The following is a 23961-nucleotide window of genomic DNA, read 5'->3' as shown; positions in this document are numbered from 1 at the left end:
GTCCTCATCATACCCCTCACCCGCAGAGTGTTCTGGTGAGGGAGTAGGGCTCCGTCTCGGAGGAGGCTGGATTGGTTCCATGAGGCCTGAAGCGTCAAGGGGCACCCTTTTCTTTTTCAGTGGGATGACATATGAGTCCACTGACTCTGAAGTGATTTTTCTCTTGTAGAGGGTCAATTTGCCTGTGTCAGCGTCGATGAAATGCTCTGAATCATCCTCTGATTCGAGTACCCGACGTGGAAGTGGGCCAGCCGTTGAAGAAACCGTCTTCTTCGGTGCCGATTTGGTGGAAAAGGCTTTCGGCGCCTCCTTTGGCGGCAAAATAAAGAGAAGTTTGCCAGAAGGCTTTGCTGGATTGTCCTTTTGCGCCTGCGGCGATGATATCGGAGCCGACGGAGCAGAGGCCTTCTCCCTGATTCTCTGTAGTGATTCGGCGATGAGGGACGTCTCACTCCCAGTGGGTTTTGGCGCCGACGAGGATGTTTTGACCTTTCCCTCGGATCCGACGTCTTTGTGGGCCTTGTGCGCTTTCGACGCGGATCCCGCTGTCACCGACCCCGAGTCCTGGGACCGGTGCGCAGACGTGCCAGTCTTCGATCCGTGCGCCTGCGTAGCCTCCGTGGAGCCGGCTTTGGCGTGCTTGGACGGCGGCGCCGCTGTTGACCCGTGCCGACCATCTTTCTTAGAGGACCCCTCCTCTGGCGTCGATTTTGATTGGGCAGCAGCGGAATCGACGGACTTCTTCGACTTCTGCGGACCGGAGGTCGACGGAGTCGATGGAGTAGCGGGTACAGTCGTTTTCGCCGGCACGGCAGCCATCTTAGGGACACTCGAGTCCTTAAGTTTCGGTTTCGTTTTCGGGTCGGCCATCTTAGATGTAGTCGATCCCGATGCTTTCGGTTTCGATACAGTCTGCTCAGCAAGTAAGTCCGTGGCCGGGCCAGAAGGCGGGGCTGTGGCTTGCGGCATTGGGTCTTGGGTAAGGCCTACAGGCGATCCCGTGACCCGGTCGGTATCCTCGAAACCTTCGGGGCAGAGCTCGTCCCCTGAGCTATCCGCCGCGGCCCCATAAATCTCTTCGTCGTCTCCTACCTCGTCGACGTATTCAAGGCCTTGACCCACGACTCCGTCGTCGTCTACCGGATCCGCCTCGACCTCCGTCTCGGGTGGGGAGATTTGAAGATGATGACCCTGGTCCTCTTCATCTTGGTCGCCGAAGATGTTTTCCGGATCCGGGGCCGCTTGTCTAGCTTCCATGCGCACCGCGCGCCGAAGCTTGAGAGTATTCTTAGACCGGAACTGTGCACAGGCTTTGCACTTGCCGTCGTCGTGGTCAGGCGAAAGGCATTTGTTACAGACGGGGTGTAGATCGATGTGTGGGTACTTGGACCCACAGAGCGGGCAGTACTTAAACGGGCTCCGCTCCATGTTCAGAAAAGTTTTGCAGTCGTGTCGCGATGAGAAAGCCTCAAAGTCCGAAGAGCGAAAGAAAACTCCGCTTATTCCGGCTCCAAGAGACGGAAGACTCGAGACCGTGCGCAGACAATACCGACGCAAAAAAAGCGAGGCCTTTTGGCCGCTAAAAGTTAGTTTTTCTCGGTTTCGACAGAAAGACGTCGAGACCACATCCGAACCCAATGGCGGAAAAAAACAATCTGGGGATGGAGCCGATGCCCATGCGCACTGTAGTCCAGGGGAGGAGCCACCTATCTCAGGATACTTCGAAGACTCTTCCAGGACAACAATGTGCGATCATCCGGACCCAACACTAGGCGGCGATCTAATGCTAAGATATGAATTTAGCAGCCCACATGCCTCGAACCTCTTGTACCTGTTCGGGAGTCGCCGACGGACCCGGGTAGGGCGGGTAGAACATGGGACTCCCAGGCTCCAGAGGAGCTGCAGGGGCGGAGCCCCTGTCCCCCTCCAAGGAGCAACGGGGGGATGTCAGAGAGCGAACACGCTTCTTCGACTTCTTTTTAAGACGTCGCTTACCGGAATCCGGTTCTGCGAGCGGTCCAGGGAACGGCCCCTAGATACGGAGCGGCGGTGAGAAGAATGCCGGACCTCCAGCAATTTCCGGCGCCGCTCCTGCAAGGCCTTCGGACCCAGCCATGGCTCGACAGTCCCGGGAGTCGTGATCAGTCTTAAGGCAGTAGCGGCAAACATCGTGGGGGTCCGCTACCGACATATTACAGCGTCAGGCCCCACAAGACTAAAAGCCAGGTGCCCCTACGTGCACTAGGAGAAAGGGGGGGCTTGGGAGGGGAGACAAAAGTCTCAAAATAGTAGTCAATAAGTGACTAGGGAACTTGCTCAATCCGGATCTGCACTTTGGGTGGTGCCTAAGTAGTCTCTGTGACGTCATCTCATCGCTTGTGACGCCAGGGACGGACGCGGAGCCACAGGACGCAAACCTACTGACGCGCAGGGATACTGCTAAGCAAAACTTTCCGGATCCAGTCTGATGCCTGGGGATATTCTAAGGTAAGGAATCTATCACTAACGTGTCTCTTTCAGATAGTGGGATGTAACCTGATTGTTGCCTATAGTAAATGGGAAATAACCACTACAGCTAGCTAGAGGGGAGCGAGAATCAGGCACCCACCTATTAAACACTAGAGCTCGGACCTTAAGAATCTACATTGTTTATGAACATCGTATTTTACTTTTTGGTCTCACAACTCTTTCATAAAAGCAAGTATTTCACTGGACAATCATGTATTGCTGCTGCTACGTGTGTTTTGAGTTGTGAGCCTGTGTTCACACCCGTGTCTACCTCCTCTCACCCCGGGAAGCCTTGGACTGCTCGGACTACGCTATCTCTGAGGATCAAGTGCCGAAGGCGTACTTGGCCCAGATGCTCTGGAAGCATAGTAGGCTGGGCCCAAGACAGCAGTAGTAAAATGCCTCAACCCCACAGCTGGGCCTAGAAATGTCTCCTTGTCCTGTGTCCCTCTGAACAGGGTTCTGTCAGGTGGTAATGCAACATGAGGGCAGAGTGGCGTCCTGTGCCAAGTGGATCTATGTCTCTGGATATCAGGGCATATCCCAATCGTGAGCCACCAGATGGGATCCTTGAACACCAGGGTGAAAAAGCACAGCTGGCAGTGCCAGTTAGACATAGAATATAGCAGATGCATCCTGAAGTGGAACAGAGCAACTTCCGACCGTGGGGGAGCCCACTTACACCTTTTAGCCACTGCTGCGAACGTGCAGTGTCAAAACTTTAATATGCTGGAGTTCCTGGAAAAACTCTTTCTGGAGTAGAGCACAGAATCCTGTTCACCTTCCTGCCCTGAGATTTGATGCTCAGGAGCGACCGGCCTAATCCATCCTAGTTGTTCAAGATTGAGCCAAGAATATGTGTGTGGTATTGGGAAGTTCTGGTCACAAGAGTGTCCTCTGCTCAGGTTAACACTCCAGGAGGACCTTCTGATGCAGCAGTATGGCAAGGTTGGTCACCCACACCTGCTCAAACGACACCTTCATGCATGCAGAATGAGCAGTGACATTTGACTGCTTTCGATCTACCACCTGAGGGTGTGGATGTCATCCTCCCGGTCAGGCCTTTTAGTACATAGTCCATTTATGCCAGACAAATGGACAAATTTGTGGCCTGGTTAGAGTCCGCAAGATCCTTTACAAGGCAAGCTTGAAGTCTTGCAGTGAGTACCATCAAGGCTAGTCAGCACTTTCTGCATTTGCCAGAACTACCATCCTTGTTTAAATCACCTGTTGTGATGTGGGTTATTGAAGGTTTAATAAACATTCCCCCCCCCCACCACAACCTCAAACCTTTTGTGATGCCACAGTGGGACCTAAACTTAGGCTTGATGTATTTATGCTCACAGGTAGCCCCACTTCTTGCAATCACTTCAGTGAGTCTTCGTATTTTAGTCAACATCACGTTGCTTTTTTGGGCATTCAGCTTCACATTCAACTGTGTACGGAATGGGACAAAAATGTCTGCATTATAATTGAATTTAGCCAAATTGCAAGGTATAGCTAGATGTCACACAATGAAGTGTTAAATTTTAGAAAAAGGGGACCCCTATATACCTAATAGACTTTGCTATACATAGGGCAATAGATTATTTTTAGAAAAGGTCTATAGCTAAGTCAGTCGCTACCTGGAGAAATTCACATAGTTTTTATGTTAGGTAAACACCCGAATACATAATAGTGAGATACATAAAGAAAGTCACACAATTTTTAACAAAGATACATATTTTATAAACAATTTATTTGTTGATATTTTTTAGAGTTTAACATCAATATTAACTTATTTTCTTTTTATATACAACTTAAATTCTCTCAAACATTAACCCCTTCACTGCGGCGGCTATTCCGCCGCAGTGCTAAGGGGGCGGGGCGGAAATACGGCGGGCGCATGCTGGTGACGGAACCGCTCCGTCACCAGCGTCGGTTGCGCTGTGCTTGTGACAGAGCAGTTCCGTCATGGCCCGCCCCGCTTAATAGAACGCTCAGCGCAGGCGCGGAATTCGGGCCACGCAGGCGTGCCGGGCGGGCCATGACGGAACCGCTCCGTCATCAGCACAGCGCACCCGCAGCTGATGACGGAGCGGTTCCGTCATCAGCATGCAACGGGTTAAAAACAATCAGCATAGCAATAGAATACATAAGGATGGAGGCAAAGCGGTAGATAACAGCCTACGCGCGTTTCGGCTTGTAGGCCTTCATCAGGTTGACCGTCTATTGCAGTAAGGAAAGGAAACACATTGACTTTGATCTTGGATTGGCAATTTTTCTGAAGCCCACAAAAAACTGATAAATTCCGTAGATAAATCATATGCTGATTGTTTTTAATGTTTGAGAGAATTTAAGTTGTATATAAAAAGAAAATAAGTTGATATTGATGCTAAACTCTAAAAAATATCAACAAATAAATTGTTTATAAAATATGTATCTTTGTTAAAAATTGTGTTACTTTCTTTATGTATCTCACTATTATGTATTCGGGTGTTTACCTAACATAAAAACGATGTGAATTTCTCCAGGTAGCGAATGACTTAGCTATAGACCTTTTCTAAAAATAACATAATGAAGTGTTAACATTTCTTTGAAGTTCTTACCCGGCAAAAGCTCGAGTATGCATCACTTGTGATGACATTTAATAGGGTTGCCCTCAAGCCCCAGTAAAGTTCTTTCACTTGCACAATTTACCATTTTAAAGAACTGCGATAAAATGTTTGTATTGGGGGATGGGGGTCTCCTAATTAGATTATTGTACTTTAAGCATGGAGTTGAGGTTTTAAAATCACGGCGCTACCTTGTGATGCAGTAACTACTTGTGCTAGTTTTTCCCGTCATTATAGGTACCAACAACTTTTGTCTTGTATGCCCTGGTGACAGGCACCCTTCATTTCAATACAGGCAGTCCAATCATAGCAGCACTTCACTCTCACTCCAGCAAAGCCTTCAGCCCTGAGGCTTTTCTGGCACTCACCTTGCCCAGGTAGGCCTCTGCAATCTCTTTCATCTTGGTGAGGACCATCGAGGAGATCTCCTCCGCATAGAAAGTCTTGGGCTCACCTTTGTACTCCACCTGAACCTTTGGGCGCCCGCTGTCATTGATCACCTGGAAGGGCCAGTATTTCATGTCGGAGTGCACGATGGGGTCGTCGTAGCGCCTGCCGATGAGCCGCTTGGCATCTAGAAAAAAAGGGCACGTGACAGTGCTTGAAATTGAAAAAATAGAAGTGCACATACTATGCACCAGAGTACCTGCTAGTTTCTGAGAAGTTCCAGTACTCTCCTATAAAAAGTATTAATTCTCTCTTGAGAAGTGCCGGTACTCTCCCTCTCAAAATAAAAAAGTGCTGGTACACCGTACTGGACAGTACCGGCCCATTTAAAGCACTGGTACATGTTATCAACAGTGGAAATGCCTCCTTAGGTCCAGGCATGAACTTATTATTAAATAAATAGTAAACAGGGAACATTGAAAGGGCTATGAAAAATAAAAAAAAACTGGTTTAATGTTTCCTGACATTCTTTAAACAACGTGAATGAATAAAAATCCTTTGGACGAGGAGCCTTCCCTCATGTGTATCTTGTAATACTGAAAACTATTAACTTGAAATGCATGTGAGTGCAGACTGATTCTTGAGCAAAAAATTAAGTAAATGAAATGAAAATAAATAAATTTTTTACTGCAATGGGAAGGCAATTCCGTGGTATTATAAGAAGGGTTCTGCGGATCCGTCCCACGGATCCGCAGAACCACCACCGGAGGAAGATCCTTCACCTACCTGGCGGCCAGGACCTGGAACACCCTCCCCACCCACCTACGACTCACCCAGGACCATCTCTCCTTCAGGAAGCAACTCAAGACCTGGCTTTTCGAGCAGTAGCAGCCCCCTCCCCCCAGCGCCTTGAGACCCTAGCGGGTGAGTAGCGTGCTTTACAAATACTCCGATTGATTGATTGGATCGAGGTGAGAAAATTACAATAATTAAGTGAGAAAATAATATTCTAAAATGCATATTTTACATGAGAAAGTGAAAAGTGATAATAAAGAAGTTTGGAATAGCCAATATCTTAAGTGTAAAATGTGTATATTTTATTGAATAAAAAAATCGAATATCCTGCAACTCTTGGAATGAAAAGATTTTCCGTTTTCCATTTTCACACATCTCCAACACTCCCTGGACAGGCCCTTAAACTGAAGCATATCTGGACGGAAGGCAAATGTTCATCCTTTGTTAAGCCTCTACAGAATGATAAACACCAAAAGAAACCTCCATATGCCAACAGTACCTCCCACCTGATTTAACTTTTTCTTTCACACAAAAATGTGGCGATGCCATGAGCCCAAAACTCTTCTCACTGGTTCTTCCCCACACCATGCCCCTTAACAACACTTGCTTCTGCAACAACTCATTACCAGTCACAAAAGGCCCCCGAAACACCTAGTAGACCTAACAGAGCTCTTCATACTTTTTAGGTTTCGCCTACGCAGCGTGCTTGCGCTGCAAAGGAAGACCTTTAGCAATCGATTCAGTTTGTGTCCCAAATACGTGCACGCGTTGCATTGCTTTCAATGGCAACGTGTGCACATTTGGCGATTCCCTTGCGGAAGCAAGCAGGAACCATCTGTTTATCATTACAAACAGATGGTTCCTGCTCGCTGCCGCAAGGGAAACAGGCCCATGCTCCCTCCTCTATTCCCTCCGCCTGCAGCTTTTTACTTTCAGCGAAAGGCACGCGCTGATGTTTAAAATGGGTACACATAAATCACTGGATAAAAAACAAAGTCAAGGATCAGTTTCTTTTTAAAAAATATCAAGCATTGGTAAAGCAAACATTTGTGACAAAACAGTCAATAGCCTGAGACAAAACCCTCTCTATGTATATTTTAAAGATGTAGTAACAATAAGTGCAAGACAGCAATGCTATCAAGCCAGACCTAATATTTTACAAACTATCGATTTGAGTATAAAGTATACTTTTAGGTATTCATGTTTGGTTTTTTACTTCACAAATTCTAATAGCTTGTGATAAAAACATATGTAATGGGCAATCAAACTGATGAGATTCAGAAGAGTTCTTAAAATGCCTTTCCAATCAGATAGTATTACAAATTGTATTACACCGTTTCACAAATAGAAGATTTTCAAGGCCTTTCCAATTGTGCGTGACGGTGGTGAGGGCTACAGCACTCAATTAAGGATTAGAAACAGTGAGGCGGAATTTGCAAAGAAAAAGAAGATTCATGGAAATCTATAAAGGGTGGCGAGACATCAGATCTAACAGGCTGCAACAGAGGCTATGGGTAGGATGCAGGTAGTACTGAAGACTGTCAAAGATCTGAATGATAACCAGAAGCTATCCACAGTCCTCTAGCTAAGATGCCAGAATTACAGGCTTGCATTCTGATATTACAGCAGACTAATTTCCAGGTGCGGAGGTTCCAAGATTCTTAAAGAAAAAGTACTCTATACTTTCTTGTTGACGGTCCTTACATCAAGCAGCCAATATCGAGTTGTTATGCACCCTTAGGAATGACCTTGTGGGTGCCAGTCCCATTTCAGTGCCGACCCCCTGCACCGAGTTGAGGCCAGTTGATCACGTAATTTGTCTACCCCTATAATTGTGTCTTAGTAGATACCAAGTATTGGATTTACAAAAGGCCTGTAAAAGGAACATCAAAATGAGGTATTCACCGGTCCTTGGGATCCTACACCACCCCTGTTTACAGTGGTCCGATGCTTGTTCCAGATTAGTGTGTTGTATTTTGACCTTTGTAGCTTTTAAACATTCTTTGTTATAAACTTAGTCACATGCAAGAGGTATCATTAGTGCAGCATATACAGTAGCTCCCATGAGCCTGAAGGGTGCATAACACCGAAATTATAGAAGTGCTTTACTTCCCAAACTGGATCAAGATGTAGTATTTTTCTTATTTGCTTTATGGATGAAGGCACCTGTGCCACGACAGTGACTACATGGGCTTTATCCCACTGAATCATCCAACTTTGCATCCAGGGCTGCCAAGAAACTTAACTAAAGAAACCAATGTGACCTTCAGTAGGATAGATATAGTGTGGAAAATGTTGTTCCTCCTGAATCCATAGGTCTTAGTTTTAGATATCTGGGACCATCTTCCACACAGGTGGCACGCTTCATCCTCAGGGTTCCTGCTCCTCATTGGTCAGGAAGCGCACACAGGTGGCGGGGTTCCTGCTCCACTTTGGTCAGCAAGCGCACATCCAAACGGTTTCCAAAAGATGGAGCAGCTAGAAAAGTTCTTTTATCAAACACAGCCCTGTATGGGTTAAATGGATGATATGTAGTAAGGGCTTGTAAAATGTGATTCAAGATTACCTGGAGGTAAACACTGATGCATTTATTACATGTTTTGCTACCTCCGGTAAGATTAAACAAGCATTGGCACAGCCAATAGGTCTCGCCTTTGGGACCTAAAGTGTTTAGACATGCAACAGTTTATGTTGTTGCAGGAAGGATATTGTGCTGCATAACTAAATACTTATAAGGCCCCAAAGGCGAGGCCTATGGGCTATGCCAATGCTTGGCTGACAGTAAAGACCTGATGTGATAAACAGAAAATACCTTTAAGAAGCACTACTGAGCCTCTACTCACAAGCAGATACTGAAGTACAGAGTTTGATAGGGCAGATGTTGCACACTTTAGCTGGAAAAGTGCTTCTTTTGCACTTCTGCCTGGTGGGGAGTGTAGGTTCAACAAAGCAGGAATGAGTCGGTTGTATTAACACGTCATTGTTCCAGGCTATATAGGCGTGGCCAGTTTATTGTGAAAAATTACAACAATGTTAAAGCCAATGGGCACTTCCAGATAGATTGTCGTAACACTATTAAAAGCTTGTAGACTGGGCATGTACACCGTTATGGTCACGGCTCCTCGTGTAACACTTACCGAAGACTGTGTTGGTGGGGTTCATCGCCACCTGGTTCTTGGCGGCGTCTCCGATGAGCCGCTCTGTGTCGGTGAAGGCCACATAGCTGGGGGTGGTCCTGTTGCCCTGGTCGTTGGCGATGATCTCCACTTTGCCATGCTGGAAGACCCCCACGCAGGAGTAGGTGGTGCCAAGGTCAATGCCGACTGCTGGACCCTTCGACATGTTGCCTAAAAGACATCGACCAGACGACAGGAGTAAAAAAGTGGCACATCCGGCTCACTAACCGCAGAAATTAAGACAGCTCGTGCTTTTTTCATGGGTCACATGGCCCTTGGTATTTTCATAGCCCAGACTCTGCCCCGGGTTAGGGATTGTACAACAAGACTGGTATTAGGCAACAATAAACAGGGATATGTGTCCGAGTTACAGAGGACGTGCAGGTTAATAAGGTGTCTCTAGGCAAGGGGATGGTTGTCAATAGAGATACATGCTACAGAGAGTGATCAAAAAGCCAACTCTGAGAGCTGGTTACAAGGGGCAAAATTCAAGCCTGGTTTACTGTTGCCTGGTTCCTGTTTTACCTGTCCTGCATGGTAAGACTACCAGTCAAGGAACGGGCTGTGCAACTAGGCCCTGGAGTTATTGCTAAGCTTTGGAGTAACACGGTTTATACTAAATTTCTGAAATAAGGCAACGGCGAGTAGTACAACACTGCAGCCACACGTAATTATATTTTAGCGCTAGAGAACTGAACAATGCGAACAACCAGAAAGAGCGGGGATTGTTTTTTGCACAAATGGATGAAAGGACGCATTGAGCTCTGAAGTGCAAAAGCGCAGAATTAACTCTGATTTCACATAACTCCGCAAAAGCGAATTACAGGAATTTTCACAAATCTGATTAGGCTAAAACCAGCATCAAGTGCGCACCGAGGATTTAGCTACAGCGTCCTGCTCACTCCCCCCTCCCCCTCACCCCCCAAACTCCGACCACTCTTGTCTTTTTAACATATTCCATACTCACTACACACTCCCCATTCCCAATCCACCTAGGTGATGGAAGGCCGACCCCCCAACTGGTACTGGATTCCCCTGTTCCACCCGTTCTCTTCATCTCTCCAGCTCGTACTTCACCCGAAACACTGACCCAACCATTGACCAGTAGTATTCTCTTCTCCCCCACAAGTGCCTTCCGAGGACCTCAAAGAAACTGTGCCTACCCCCAACAGGGATAACTACCCCCTTAACAAGACCACACTACCAACATTGAGACTACCAAGCTCAAATATTGCCCTCTCCTCCATACAATCTTCCTCCTTATCCACCCCACCCCTCCACTGCTCCCTCTCCTCGTATTCTCTATCCATGCCCCATACACCTCTCCCCCTTCCTGCACAGCCACTCTAACCGATGTTCCTCCATGCTAATCTCTCCTCTCCCGTTTTCTTTAAACAAGAAGAACTTTCCTCATCCTGCATTTATCCTCCGGGACAAATGTTCACATCTTCCACACGTTCCGGGCTCCTCACACTCATACAACCCAGTTCAAGTGCCTGCTTCCATCCTACTACCCTCTTCACTTCCAACTCCTTAGATCTTTTACCCCTCTTCTACTCCAGACTCACCCCTCTAGCCCACATGACTCTGTCCTATAACCGCTACCACCCATCCTCACCCCAACCACTACACAATACGTATTTTTCTGCCAATAAATGCCTTGATATTCGTATCTACAATAGAGCACCTCCAACACTTCTCTCCAACAACACCACTTGACCCTGCACCCTCCACCTCCCAATCGAATACCCCATTATCACCCCAACTCCCTCCCCTCCTTACCTTGCCCGTCAAGGAGTACTCGCCTCAGAACCTGCCACCCCTACCAAACATCATACCATTCCCCACATAGCTCAACACATCTTTGAAAACAAACTATTGTAAATGTATGTATTAATCAGTGGTTCCATGTTTGGCTATTTGGTTTACTTGCCAGACCCTAGTACAGTGCACCGAGTGTGCCCAGGGCGTGTAAATCCAAATGCTGCCGGTGGGCCTGCAGCACTGGTTGTGCCACCCATAGAAGCAGGCTTGTAAAATGTGTCTAAGGTCTGCCATTGCAGAGCCCATGTGCAGTCTGGTACTGTCATGCTGACAGGGCAAGTGCATCCACTTGCCAGTCCCTAAACCGTACCTTTTCTTCATATCAGTCACCCCTATGGTAGGCCCAAGGGCAGGGTGCATTGTAAGTTTAAGGTAGGACAAGCCCTGGTGTGTGCGTGGCATGTCCTAATAGTGAATTACAGCCATTTTCGTTTTTCACTATTGCAAGGCTACCTGTTCATCGGCCAGAATGGCTGTTAGAATTATTACATGTTTATAATCCAAACTGTCTCAGAGAACATGGCAGAAATTAGAGTTTAGTATGCCTGAACTCAGAATTATAAAATACATTTTTTAGTAAAGTTGGGTTTTAACATTCTGTGTTTGCAAATACCACTTTTAGAAAGTAGGTATTTGCTTGTCTAACCTTTCAAATGTAAATGTAAAATGTGGGTGTTCTTGTAAAGCGCACTGCGACTCCATGGAGTATCCTGGCGCTGAAGACTGCTGGGGAACCCGTCCTGGTTTTCCCTGTGAGATGGTCCCTTTCTGGGTATCTCCAAGGTGAAACCAGGCATCCCCGGCGTCTGTGGGGGGCCGTTGTAGAGATGAGGCAAGCTTAATGCCCAGAGTTGCCGAGTGTGTTCCCTGGTTAGAGTAGGCACCGAGGCGAGAATTATCGAGTCCGTTTTGACCCTTGTCCACGACCCTGCCGCGTCGGGAATTGAACCCTGGTCCCGGGCCGTTCTCTGCTTACGAGTCTGCCGCCTCTAACCAGTGAGCCACACCACTCCACTTCAAGCCTGCCTCTGCTAGGTTGTGTATTCCTTTGTCTGGTTTTGTGAGTGACAGGGCTGGGGGAATCCAAGAGACAGGGTGAGTCACCCAGTGGTGAATAGAGAGATCTGCATGTAGATGGGAGGGAGGAGTTGCACCTGAACCTTGAATAGGGCTGTGCCTGCCTTCCACAAGGCTGGCTCCACCTCCTGGGGAGCGGCTGATGCCTCTGCCCTGCACACTGAAAGAAGAGAAGGAGTCCTGTCAACAAAGTGCTGTACTTGCCTTCCACAAAGCTGGCTCCACCTCCTGTGGGGCGTCTGATGTGCCTGCCCTATGAAAGGAAAAGAGAAGTCTGGTAAACAGAGTGCTTCAGAACTGGTTTGGACTGGGCAAAGGCAAAGGCCCCTCTCCCCTCAGAGAACAAAGGATTTTGGGCTATAAATATTGGGACCCTGATCCCATGAAATTAGATCACTTTGGACTACAAGAAGAAACCTTTACTGAGGAGAGGAACCTGAAGAAACTGAGGAGAGACTATTCCCAAGCTCAAGTGCTGCTTGGGGGATTGGCCTGCAGTGGTTGCCTTACTGCCAAAGGAAGGAGAAAGGAACGTTGTGTACTTTGCTTTCAACTTTGTGAAGGATCTCCAAGGGCTTGCAAAAGAGCTTGCCTCCTGCTGAAGTCTCAGGGACAACAGCTCCCCAGAGTGCTTGTGGAAGTGCCTGCTGCTGTTTTGGGCCTTCTGAGGAACTGCGCGTCGCAAGGAGCTGGAAGCGCGACGCAACGAGGTCGAAGCGTGTCGCAGTCGCTGCTGCTGCCGTCACTTCTGAACAAGGGTATCGCCGCTGGAGTTGTCGCACTGCACCACATCGAGAGAAGTGTCTCGCAACGAGGTAGAAGCGTGTCGCCGTCGCTGGGCCTGCCATTGCACTTCTAACCAAGGGTGTCACCGCTGGAACTGTCGCATTGCACCGCATCGAGGAAAGCGTCTCGCATCCCTGAGAAGCACGCCGCCGTCGGAGATGCTGCAGTCGAATTTCTGATGTCGCCGCTGCAGTCCACGCATCGAACCGAGAACTTCTCGCATCACCGGAGAAGCGTGCCGCATCTGGAAGATCTTCACGTCTTTATTTCTTTGCACCTGAACTTCGCCGTATTTCCCTCGCTGCGACTTTGCTTGTCGTGGAAGCGCATCGCAACCTGTGGTACTTCACGTGCAGCACAACTCCCCTGTCAGGATTAACACCATTTTCCACCTCCCCGTCCCTTTCCTCCTGTGAACTCCTCTGCCTCGACATCACCAGTGAGGGCAAACAAGTCTGTGCTTTACATCTCATCTATCACCCGCCTGGTGACAATCTCATATTCTCCCAACAACTCATGGACATGATCACTTCCAATGCCGGTCGGCAGACCACTCAAGTCTACCTGGGGGACTTCAATCTCCACTGGAACGATCAGAAAGACACCGTGGTGAATAGCCTCAAATCGTTCCTCAATGCGCTTGACCTCAGCCAATTATGCGATAAACCAACACACGACAAAGGCGCGATTCTCGATCTCATCATTGCCAAAGAGAACGCTATTCAACTGGAGGCGATTCTACCCTGTGATTGGTCAGATCACCACATTATCACCTTCTTTATCAACGAAAAAGTTAAACCTAACCCTACTCAACCAATCAAATCCAAAATATGGAAAAGGGATCTGAAGAATCTTAACCCCTCAACCCTACCACCCCACATCGGCAACCTCCTCCTTCCCCCTTCAGGTGCCTCAGATGTTCAATCACTAACTGACCACTACCTTGACTCTATGAATACAATAGTCAATGAAGTCGCCCCTTTGCAACTGAAGAGAGTCTCCACCAAAATCTCTAACCCCTGGTATGATGACAGACTCAATGATGAGAGGCGTAATATGCGAATGGCAGAGCGCACCTGGAGATCGGACCCTTCAGCACTGCATCTCAAAAAGCTTAAGAACAAGAGAAATGTCTACTTTAGGAATATAAAGCGCACAAAGTCGGACTTCTTCAGCCGCCAGTTGGACCAAGCGAAGAACAGGCCAAGAAAACTGTTCGAGCTAATCCAGACCCAAACAAAGGCACAACCCACACAATCAAACAGCTCAACAAATGGCACCCCACACTGTGAAGCCTTCTCTGCTTTCTTTAAACTAAAGACTGACAACATAAGAAATGACCTCATCATGGATGTAAGCCGATACCCCAACCACACCAGAATGGCAGACACTCAACCTAAAAACAAGGCATCCTGGCAGTACTTCGATACCTATTCGGAAGAAGCAATACACAAACTGCTCTGCACCTTGAAGCCCTCTAATCACCTCACAGACCCTCTACCTGCTAATGCTGTAAAAGACTTTACCCCCTTGCTCCTCCCTCTCTGGACCAAGATCATCAACAGCTCTTTGCAGCAAGGCCACATTCCAGACTCCCTTAAGGTGGGGCAAGTCACGCCTATACTCAAGAAACCTACTGCTGATCCGTCTGACCTAAACAACTATCGGCCCATCACCAATATCCCCACCCTGGCCAAACTGCTGGAGAAATGTGTCCAACTCCAACTAACAAAACACATTGATCAATTTGACCTCCTCAACCCTCATCAATCAGGTTTCAGAGCGAAACATAGCACGGAAACAGCTATGACACACATAATTGATGACGCCCTCCAAATTCTGGATCGCAATGAGTCCTGCCTCCTCATCCTTCTTGACCTCTCGTCAGCATTTGACACGGTCAAACATGAGAACTTGCTGGAGCTGCTAAATACTCGAATGGGGCTATCGGGAACTGTTCTCAAGTGGTTTTCGTCCTTCCTTCACAATCGGTCTCAGAGGTTCAAGATCGACAATGTGCTATCTACACCTATGCCTGCAGATCTAGGTGTGCCACAAGGATCCACCCTCTCCCCTACACTGTTCAACCTCGTTATGGAACCGCTCGCCACCTTGCTTCAAGCATCCAATGTTCAATTCCATATGTACGCCGACGACACACAACTCTATCTAAAGTTACAATCCCCGGAAGATATCAAACATCTGAATTCCACGCTTATTAACACCCAATCTTGGCTGGCCAATAATCACCTCAAACTAAACGCGCTGAAAACTGAGTTCCTACTCATCTCACCCCCGGCAAAAACGTCCTCCACCCAAACCTGGCTCAACAACCTAACAGCACTCAATGTCCAACCTACCATCGTGGACTCGGCGAAATCCCTAGGCATCACACTCGACGCCAAGCTCAACATGCAGCAGCACGTCAGCAAAGCCACTAAAGCAGCCAATTTCCAAATTAACACACTGAGGAAAATTAAACCCTTCCTCCCGGCCAAAGACTTCCAAACTGCTGTACAAGCTTTAGTCATCCCTCGAATTGACTACGGAATTGCGGCCCTCAGCGGTCTCCCGCTATCCACAACAGCACCCTTAAGAGCCTCCCTGAACGCTGCCGCGAGACTCATTACTGGCTCTAGAAAGCATTCCCACATATCCCCAGACTTAAAGTCTCTAAAATGGCTGCCTTTTGAAGCCAGAATACAGCTAAAAATTGCAGTTATGACACACGCGGCCGTGCACCACAAGGCACCCAACTACCTCGCTCAAAAGCTGTCTATATCAGGAGGCTCGAGAACCAATAGGAGCACAAAAAATCTACTCCTGAAACCTCGTAGATTCCGGAAAGCGAAAACTTACAAGCGCTCCTTCTCAGGAATGGCACCCAGGATCTGGAATGCGCTCCCGCCTGAAACCAGGCTGATCTCCTCCACGGCACTCTTCAAGAAAGAGGTGAAAACCATCCTTCTGGCCAAGATCTCCTGATCGCCATAGATGTTGGTTCAGAGACTCCGCATTGTATCACTGCTCACCCTATCCCTTGGCACTACACTTTACCTGTAGAGTGGCACTACTACGCTACTCTCTTACTATCGACCAAGATATGATACACGTTGGTTTACTGATCCACCTGAACACCTCTGTATTGGGATCAATGACTTGTACTGTCCTATATTACTTCCCTACCTGATTGTATATGGATTGGTTTTATGTATGCTTTTTATTATCCATGTTATTACCATCTTATTGTTATTGTTATTGTCACCGTGTTATTGTTGCTTTACCCATGTTATCACCATGTTATTGACTTTTATACTGTTCCCAGTATCTCTGTTGACTCCTACTGCCCCTACACTGTCTTTGTGAAGCGCTCTGATATCTGTAAGGATCCTGTTCGCGCTATATAAAACTTTGAATAAATAAATAAAATAAACTCCACCTTTCCTGAGGAATTCATTGACTTTGCAAGTGACCTATCTTTACAAAGCGATAAACGGATCTTTCTAGGACCTCACTGGTGCACCTTAGAAGGCTGTCAGCCAGCTTGCCACATTTCTCTCTGGAAATTATCTTCCACAACACAAACCTAAACCAACACACTCCAGAGGCTTCACACTTGACCCATCTCCAAATATGACCTGCTCACAGTAGATAACCTTATTCCCACAGACTGGTCTGACCATTTCCTTATCCCTTTCTCACTTCACCTCTCTCATGTTGCAATCATGGACCAGCCAAAAAGGGTAACTACCTGGTTTCGCAATATAAAGAACAAAGACCTCAATACTCTCAGCAACACCGATAAGAAGGTACTCCCAGACATCAACCCCAACTATGACATCAACGACCTGACTACTCACTGTTTCACCCATGCATCTGTCTTGATAGACAATGTAGCTCTTCTACAAAGCAAGAAAAGCCCCGCACCGTCCACCCCTTGGTTCAAGAAGTCCCTCCATGACGAAAAGAAAGAGCTAAGAATCCTGGAGAAGAAATGGACAGTCACCTTCCTTAATCTTTCACACCTCCGATACACAAGATAACATTACCAGAAACATATCTCTAAGGAACAATCTAATCACTTTAAATCCCTTGTTGTCTCTGCCAAGAACAAACTAATTAAACTATTTGACCTATTCACCAGCAATCCCCCTGGCATCCTCAACCATCAAATTTGACAGTCCACCCAAGAAAGCACAAAAATATGTGCAAATCTTTGACGCTAAAGTTAAATCGCTCCTTGATCATGATACACATCGAAACTCCGCATGAGGTATGCAAATCCAAAGACTCTTGTTACAGTTTTGAAGTCATCATTGAATATGCCCTCCTTAAGAACATCTTGAAAACCAAAACATTTAACCACTCTAGACCCAACCCAAAGTAACATTGCAATAGACCTATATACCCTCACGCTCCGAAACTGGACAAAGCTAATAAATTTTTTCTTAGCCAAGGATCCTTTCCTGATGCCTTTAAATTTGGTCAGGTGACCCCCTCTACTAAAGGAACCCTCTGTTGAGCTGACATTAACTTCCTCACAAAATAACTGAAAGATGAGTAGCAGAGCAACACATCAAGGACAACAATCTTCTTGATGAATTTCAATCCTGCTCCAGTCAAGGCTGCAGCACTGCTACAGGTTATTGACTATGCCCTTCGAGTCCTAGACTCGGGCAGCTCCTGCCTCCTGATCCTTCTGGGCCTTTCCGCAGCCTTTGATACTGTAAATCACCACACACTTAACACAAAAGAGTGGGAACTGAAGACGCAGTACTTAAATGGTTTGAATCTTACCTCACAGGGAGAACTTGGATGATTATAATTGAAACCTGTCCCTTCAAGTGCCGTAGATCAAGGTATCCCTCAAGCTCTATCCTTACTCCGATCCCATTTAATCTTTACATTGAACCACTAAGTGCCCTACTAAAAGAAGCTGGGTTCCTTTGTCACCTCTATGCTAATGACACCCGACTCTACCTCAAGGTGTCCCACGGACACAACACCTCACTTCTCTCCACCACCCTTAACTACATCCAAGAATGAACGATGTCTCATCACCTAAAATTGAATCCATTCCTTGTTACCGCTACATCAAACTTTTCACCTCCTATTCAATCTTAGATGGACAATCCGAACATTAACAGTAACCTACCATCCTTGACAGTGCAGAATCCCTAGGGATCATCCTGGACAAAAGACAACCTCTAATCACAAATCAACACCATGAGAGAATGCACTCTTCCAACTGAGACTTTACTGGGGGGGGATCTGATGTTACATTCCTGATCAAGACCTGAATACTCTAGTCCAAACTTTGGTACTCTCCACACTGGACTACTGTAATGCTCTACTTGCAAGCCTCCTTAAGTCCCACCCATCTCCTTTAAAGTCCATCCTTTAATCAGCTGTGCGGATGCAAAGCTAGGACCATACATAAGACTGCTTGCATCACCGATAAAGCTATTCACACCTCCACCCCTCTCTTCCTAACAAACTCGTTATTAGGTGGCTATAGACCCTCATGAAATGCAGAGAATCTGCTGCTCGATTCTCCAACTTTCAAAAGGAAAGACTTCAGGCGCAATCATACTCATGAAATTCAACCAGAATCTGGAACTCGCTACCTTCAAACCTTCGAACCAGCACCTCTTTTCTCTTCTTCAAAAGGGAACTTTAAACTCTTCTCTTTCAAATGTCTCTTCCAAAGACATTTTCTCCAATTACACTCATCGCCAAGCTCCCCACCATGCACGCCCTCACATTAAATGGCATGACCCTGACTGCTACATAACACTTCCTCGTCATAATGTCATGTATGTATTGAATTTTACTGTCGTTTCACTTTTATGGTCTCATAGGCCGAAATAAAGTATTTTGATGATGATGAGTCATAACTTTGAAACTTAACTTGTATTCAACTCTTGTAATATTTATCAGAGTAACCTGAGTCGCTTTAAACAAATATGTACCCTGTAATTAATATGTGAATTGTAAATGTGTAACTCTTACCCTGAGTAACCGTAGTAGCGATACGCATTGTCCCGTTACTCTTAATCTCTCATGTAACGTTCTTCCCTCTATTGTAAAGCGCCTTGGGTAATATCCGAGCTCTACACAATCTTATAAATAAGCATGACCTTTTTATGGGCGGGGCACCCGAGCCTTACCCTGCAGACTGAGGTGCCTAGCCCCACCCTCTGTGCGGCGGTGAAGGGTGTTCAGGACCCGAAAGGTGAAAGCTGCAGCTGGCACACAAGCCATGGGTACCTCCTGTGGCGGGGAGGGAGGGGCCCAGTAAGGAAAGGAAGAACACGAGACCAATTTCGCACGTCCCACCCACTTCTGCATTAGTTTATAAATACTTCCACGGCTGTGGGAGTCAACCAAAGAGACCCTGCCTGCACCCGGCGCTCCTCCCACGGCAGAAGCTTCCCGAAGGAGTCACGGCTGCCAAGTGGCCCCAGGCCATGCGTGGTGCTTCCAATCCAGCAGAACCCCCACCCCGCGTGCACGCGGCTGGTGCCACGGCGCCGCACACCGACTCTAGCCGCTATAGCGCCTCCACCCTGGGAAACCTCAGCAAGGATTAGTGCAGATGCAGACAGCAGACAGCCCTTTCTGGATAGGATTAAACATCACCGTACCTACCAGGGCAGTCTCTAATGGTCTTAACTCTGACATGGGTATAGTGCTTTTTCATTCGCGTGCATAAATCAAGAGCTTTCTGGAAGGATCCGTGGGCTGCGCAGGCTGCAGACGGCGCCCGGACACACATGCACAGAACAGCTGCTTACTCCTGTGCCTTTACTCACAGGCTGCAGTATCTGTGTATAGCGCTTCGGGGCCATGCTCAAGCGACTTCTGGGAGGATCCACTGGCGATACAGGGTGGAGACGCCGCTCTGGGTAGACTTAGACAGAACCATCACTTACCTGGACAGGCTCTAAAGGCGTGAACTCCGATATTGGCTGGTATAGCGCCTTATCACTCGGGTACATCATATAGCGCTTTCTGGAAGGATCCACCGGGGATGAGGCTGCTGACGCCGCCCCGGGGAGACCTACATAGTCCGTCGGTTACGAGGGGACTCTCCGGTACTCCACCCGGTATGCGTGTGTAGCGCTTCGGTCTTCATGTGCACAGCCAAGCGCCCTCGCGAAGGATCGGAGGCGTGCACCAGCCCCGCCAACTTCTGGACGTTTCCGCTGCTGAGACCCCGAAGAATCCGCTGCCAGTTTCCAGGGGGCATTAATCTTGCCAAGATGGGCTCGAGCAGCATCATCTGACCGACACACCAGCAAACCTGGGGCACGCCCTTTCATAGTGCTTGGTGCCAGTATCGCCCATTCGCAGGGCCCTTTCACTCACAAACAAGCCTTGCTCTTTTTTCTGAGCCAAGAAGTTGTCCCTCCGCCCCCTCCTGAAATACTCGAGCCTGCATGTTCTGCCCCCCTCGAGGGGCCGGCCGGTTACGACACATCTCGGTTCTGGAAGGTTCCAGAGAGCAGGCGGCGCTCGTTGCACGCGCACTGGTGCAAAATGTGCACCCCCACCCCGCAGCCTCCTGTGCACCCCAGCAGCCATGGACGTGCGAAAGCACCCCCGCGAAGCAAGACCCGAGGATGTACGGGAGAAAGCAACATCCTTCACACGCCCGGTGACAGCTCCCGCCTCGCACCAGACGTTATAGCTCAGTGGGCAGGCCGCCAGGTGCAGAGTGAATGAGAGCCCGAGCCCAGCTGTTTCACGCACGTTACAGTCGAGATCGGTTGTATATTACAACGAACTCCGTTGTAACGCATGCCTTTACCACGCATGCGTTACAACGGAACACTATTGTCACGCTTTTCCTTCTCCACGTTTTTTCCGTGGTGACGTCATACGTTAAAAAAAAACGGCCGTTTCCTTCCCCTGCGCCGCCGATTTCCTGCACATCTTCTTTACAGGTTAGTGTTTTTTTTTTGGGGGGCTAGCCCCCCCAAACCCCCCCTTTTATATTTGTAGCATTTACCACACATGCCTTTACTACGTACTGCGTAGTAAAAGTATGCGTGGTAAAGGCTGTCGTTGTAACCACGCATGCGTTGTAATGCATGCGTGGTCATGGTTTTAGTTGAAACGGCCTCGTTGTAGTGGCCGTTTCCCGTCGAGATCAATGAATAACCGCCGGTCCCAAGCTCGAAGGTGGCTCAGCTGTTCATGCGCCTGCTGCATGGAGCCCTACAGAGCATGCAGACTGCAGCCCGGGTGCACCAGCCTAGTGTGTATCTGCTGTTTCGAGAAAAATCGAGTGATCACAATAGGCACCAGTTCCAATGGGACAGTAGCTTATTCGGTTAATGCACGTGCTGCCAACTAGTGTGTAACTTCCAGATAATTCGAGCTGAAACGTAACCTGCGAGTGAACGAGCATGCACCTCTCTGCACAACATACATGTCACAGGCTGCAATCCCACAGGTCGGTAGATTGCTGTACTAGAGCAGACATTCTAATGCCAGTGACAGCTCAGTTGGTTAAAGCACATGCTGCAGAAGATCGGTCACAACCCCCGTTAAAATCTCACAGGTTAACGAGCGTACTCCAGGGACTCGTGCAGTCTGCAGGTAACATAAGGTCTCTGCAGCACCGCGGGTCATCACACCCGCTGCAGGCAAGAGTGTTCACTCTCACGGATTGTGAAACTGTTGCCCTTACTATGTGGAGACGGTACCGGGCCCAACATTCGTATGGTTAAGTCCTGCTGCCCCAACATTCGTATGGTTAAGTCCTGCTGCATATGCAGGTGAATAACCCACGGGTGCAGGCTGCAAAGCCAGTGCAAGTGCTCGGCGGGTGAATGCACCTGCTGAACAACTAACTTGGTCTGCAGGGCAGCATGCTCCAAATACGGAAAAAAGGGTCTAATTGATTAAATACATCTTTAATCGTCAGGCTACAACAAGGCAGGTTAGTGCATTAATGTTCCAGTTGAAGTGGTCTATTAAACAGAAGTTCTTAAATCACACAACCCCACACAAGCAACACCCCAATGCAGATGCTTACAGACTTTCAAGCACGAAACAAGAATTTAGTTATCTATAAACAAAACAACTTCTATACTCATCAAATTATTTGCATTTTTTCTTAAAGATAACGAAAAGTCGATGACGACCGGGGTGTGTAAAACTTAAGAGTGAGCCCAAAGCTCCCAGAAAGGATTGGAACGCAGAAGAGGAGCTATGAGCATAGCACACACCCTTCCCCTGCATACGCTACCTGTCTGCTGGCTCTGTGTTGGGTGCACACACGGGAGCTCGGTCCGGGCTCTAGCACCGCTGCTGCTGATGTGGGGAGCGAGCACCGGGCGGGCAGAGCCTAAAGAAGCTTCTAGATTCAGCACTGAGCCGCCTGCACCCGCCCATCGTCCAATCACACACGCCTAGGACGCATCCTCTTCTTCAACAACCCAATCAGAAAACAGCCAGAACACCAGCTGACCAACGAGACGCGCCTCCAGGACTGCCAGTCACTGTAAGCCCCGCCCAGCGGGAGCCCTGCCAGCGCTGCCTGCTGCTGACTGGGAGTGTGCAGGCGGCCGAGGGGAGAGGCGGGAGCTGCTACATTTTTTCCACCCTCCCATTCTGGATCTTTCTGTCCGTGACGCAACCGCTAATTTTACTCAATGAGGGGGACCTAATTTAGATTCAAATGTCAGAAGCCGGGGTGAGCTGGGGGTGCACGCTCAGCTCAATAGAAAGTTTAAGCTGAGGTCCTTCTGTACAATTCTGTTTATATTTTCGTATTTACCTCTGTTTACTTTTCATACACTTGTTCATACATGCCAACATTTTAGAAGAGGAAAGTGAGAGATTTAAAACAAGCATTGGTAAATGCAGCATTGTGAACAGTTGTGCAATATAAGTTACTGAAAGTCTGTTAAGTGTTCTGACCTGTGTTTTTTTTGAAAGGCAATATATTGTGCTGTTACTGTTGTTATTTTAAAGTGGAGAGATTAGTAGAATGGATTTTTAAATGCAGCATGGTGAACAGTTGTGCATTATAAGTTACTGAAAGGCTAAGTGTTCTGACTTGTATTTTTTTTAAAGGCAATAACTTCACACTTCCACAAAGTAAATCACTATGCACTTATAATCCCAAACAAGGAAAGATGGTGGAGGTGGGTGGAAATCAAACAGCAGACATTGGGAGGAAGACGAGGAACAAACAATGGACGGGGGGAGGGCAGGAGTTGGAGGGGTGCAACAGAAGTGTGCAGTGGGGGGAGTGGGGAGGGAGAAGTAACAACAGACAAAGTATGAGACTTAGAGTGAGACAGAGCTACAGTAGAGAAAGCATGGGGGCAGAGAGAGAGAGCGAGAGAGATGGACAGCCAGAGAGGGGCAGAGAAAGAAAACAGAAGGCGAATAAGAGAGCAGAAGAGACTGTGAGGGAGCAAATGAAAGACAACAAACAAAAAAATCCAGTTTACCTTAAAATCTTAAAAGATTGCAAACATAAAAAGAATCGCTCTTCTTTATGAGGGGAGGGGGCTATTTTTCCCCTTCCTAGTTGCTACACAGAGGTCTAGCCAATCAAGAGAAACAGATATGTACCCAAACCGACCATGAACAAGAGCCCCCAATTAAAATACATTGTGTACGTTTTGAATGTGGATGCAAGCAATTTCATATCACAGGGGAGAAGAGTTGGCCTAACGGCTAGGATGGTCGTCCTCGAATCTGGGGAACTGGGTTCAAGTCTCGGCAAGGAAGCTGAACATCCTGTGATTCTGGGCAAATCACTTAATCTCCCCATGCCTAACAAAAATTTA

At 47.7% G+C, this 23961-nt stretch overlaps 1 protein-coding gene across 2 annotated transcripts in view; it reads right to left on the bottom strand.

Moving 5' to 3' along the window:
- LOC144770760 (heat shock cognate 71 kDa protein-like) overlaps positions 1 to 22545 on the bottom strand; it is a 127039-nt gene extending 104494 nt beyond the window's left edge. Inside the window, exons 1-3 of one of the 2 annotated variants that reach the window (XM_078655508.1) lie at positions 22407 to 22545; positions 9422 to 9631; positions 5471 to 5676 (exon numbers count right to left, since the gene is read on the bottom strand). In XM_078655508.1, the coding sequence (XP_078511634.1) occupies positions 5471 to 5676; positions 9422 to 9626 (411 nt within the window). In that variant the 5' untranslated portion in view covers positions 9627 to 9631; positions 22407 to 22545. Of the gene's footprint in view, positions 1 to 5470; positions 5677 to 9421; positions 9632 to 20082; positions 20847 to 22406 lie in introns of those variants that run through there. The other variant, XM_078655509.1, reaches the window with a different exon arrangement.
- Positions 22546 to 23961: the final 1416 nt, after the last annotated feature.

Source organism: Lissotriton helveticus, chromosome 7 (genome assembly GCF_964261635.1).
Source record: "Lissotriton helveticus chromosome 7, aLisHel1.1, whole genome shotgun sequence".
NCBI lineage: Eukaryota > Metazoa > Chordata > Amphibia > Caudata > Salamandridae > Lissotriton > Lissotriton helveticus.
This window is presented reverse-complemented; position numbering and strand designations above follow the sequence as displayed.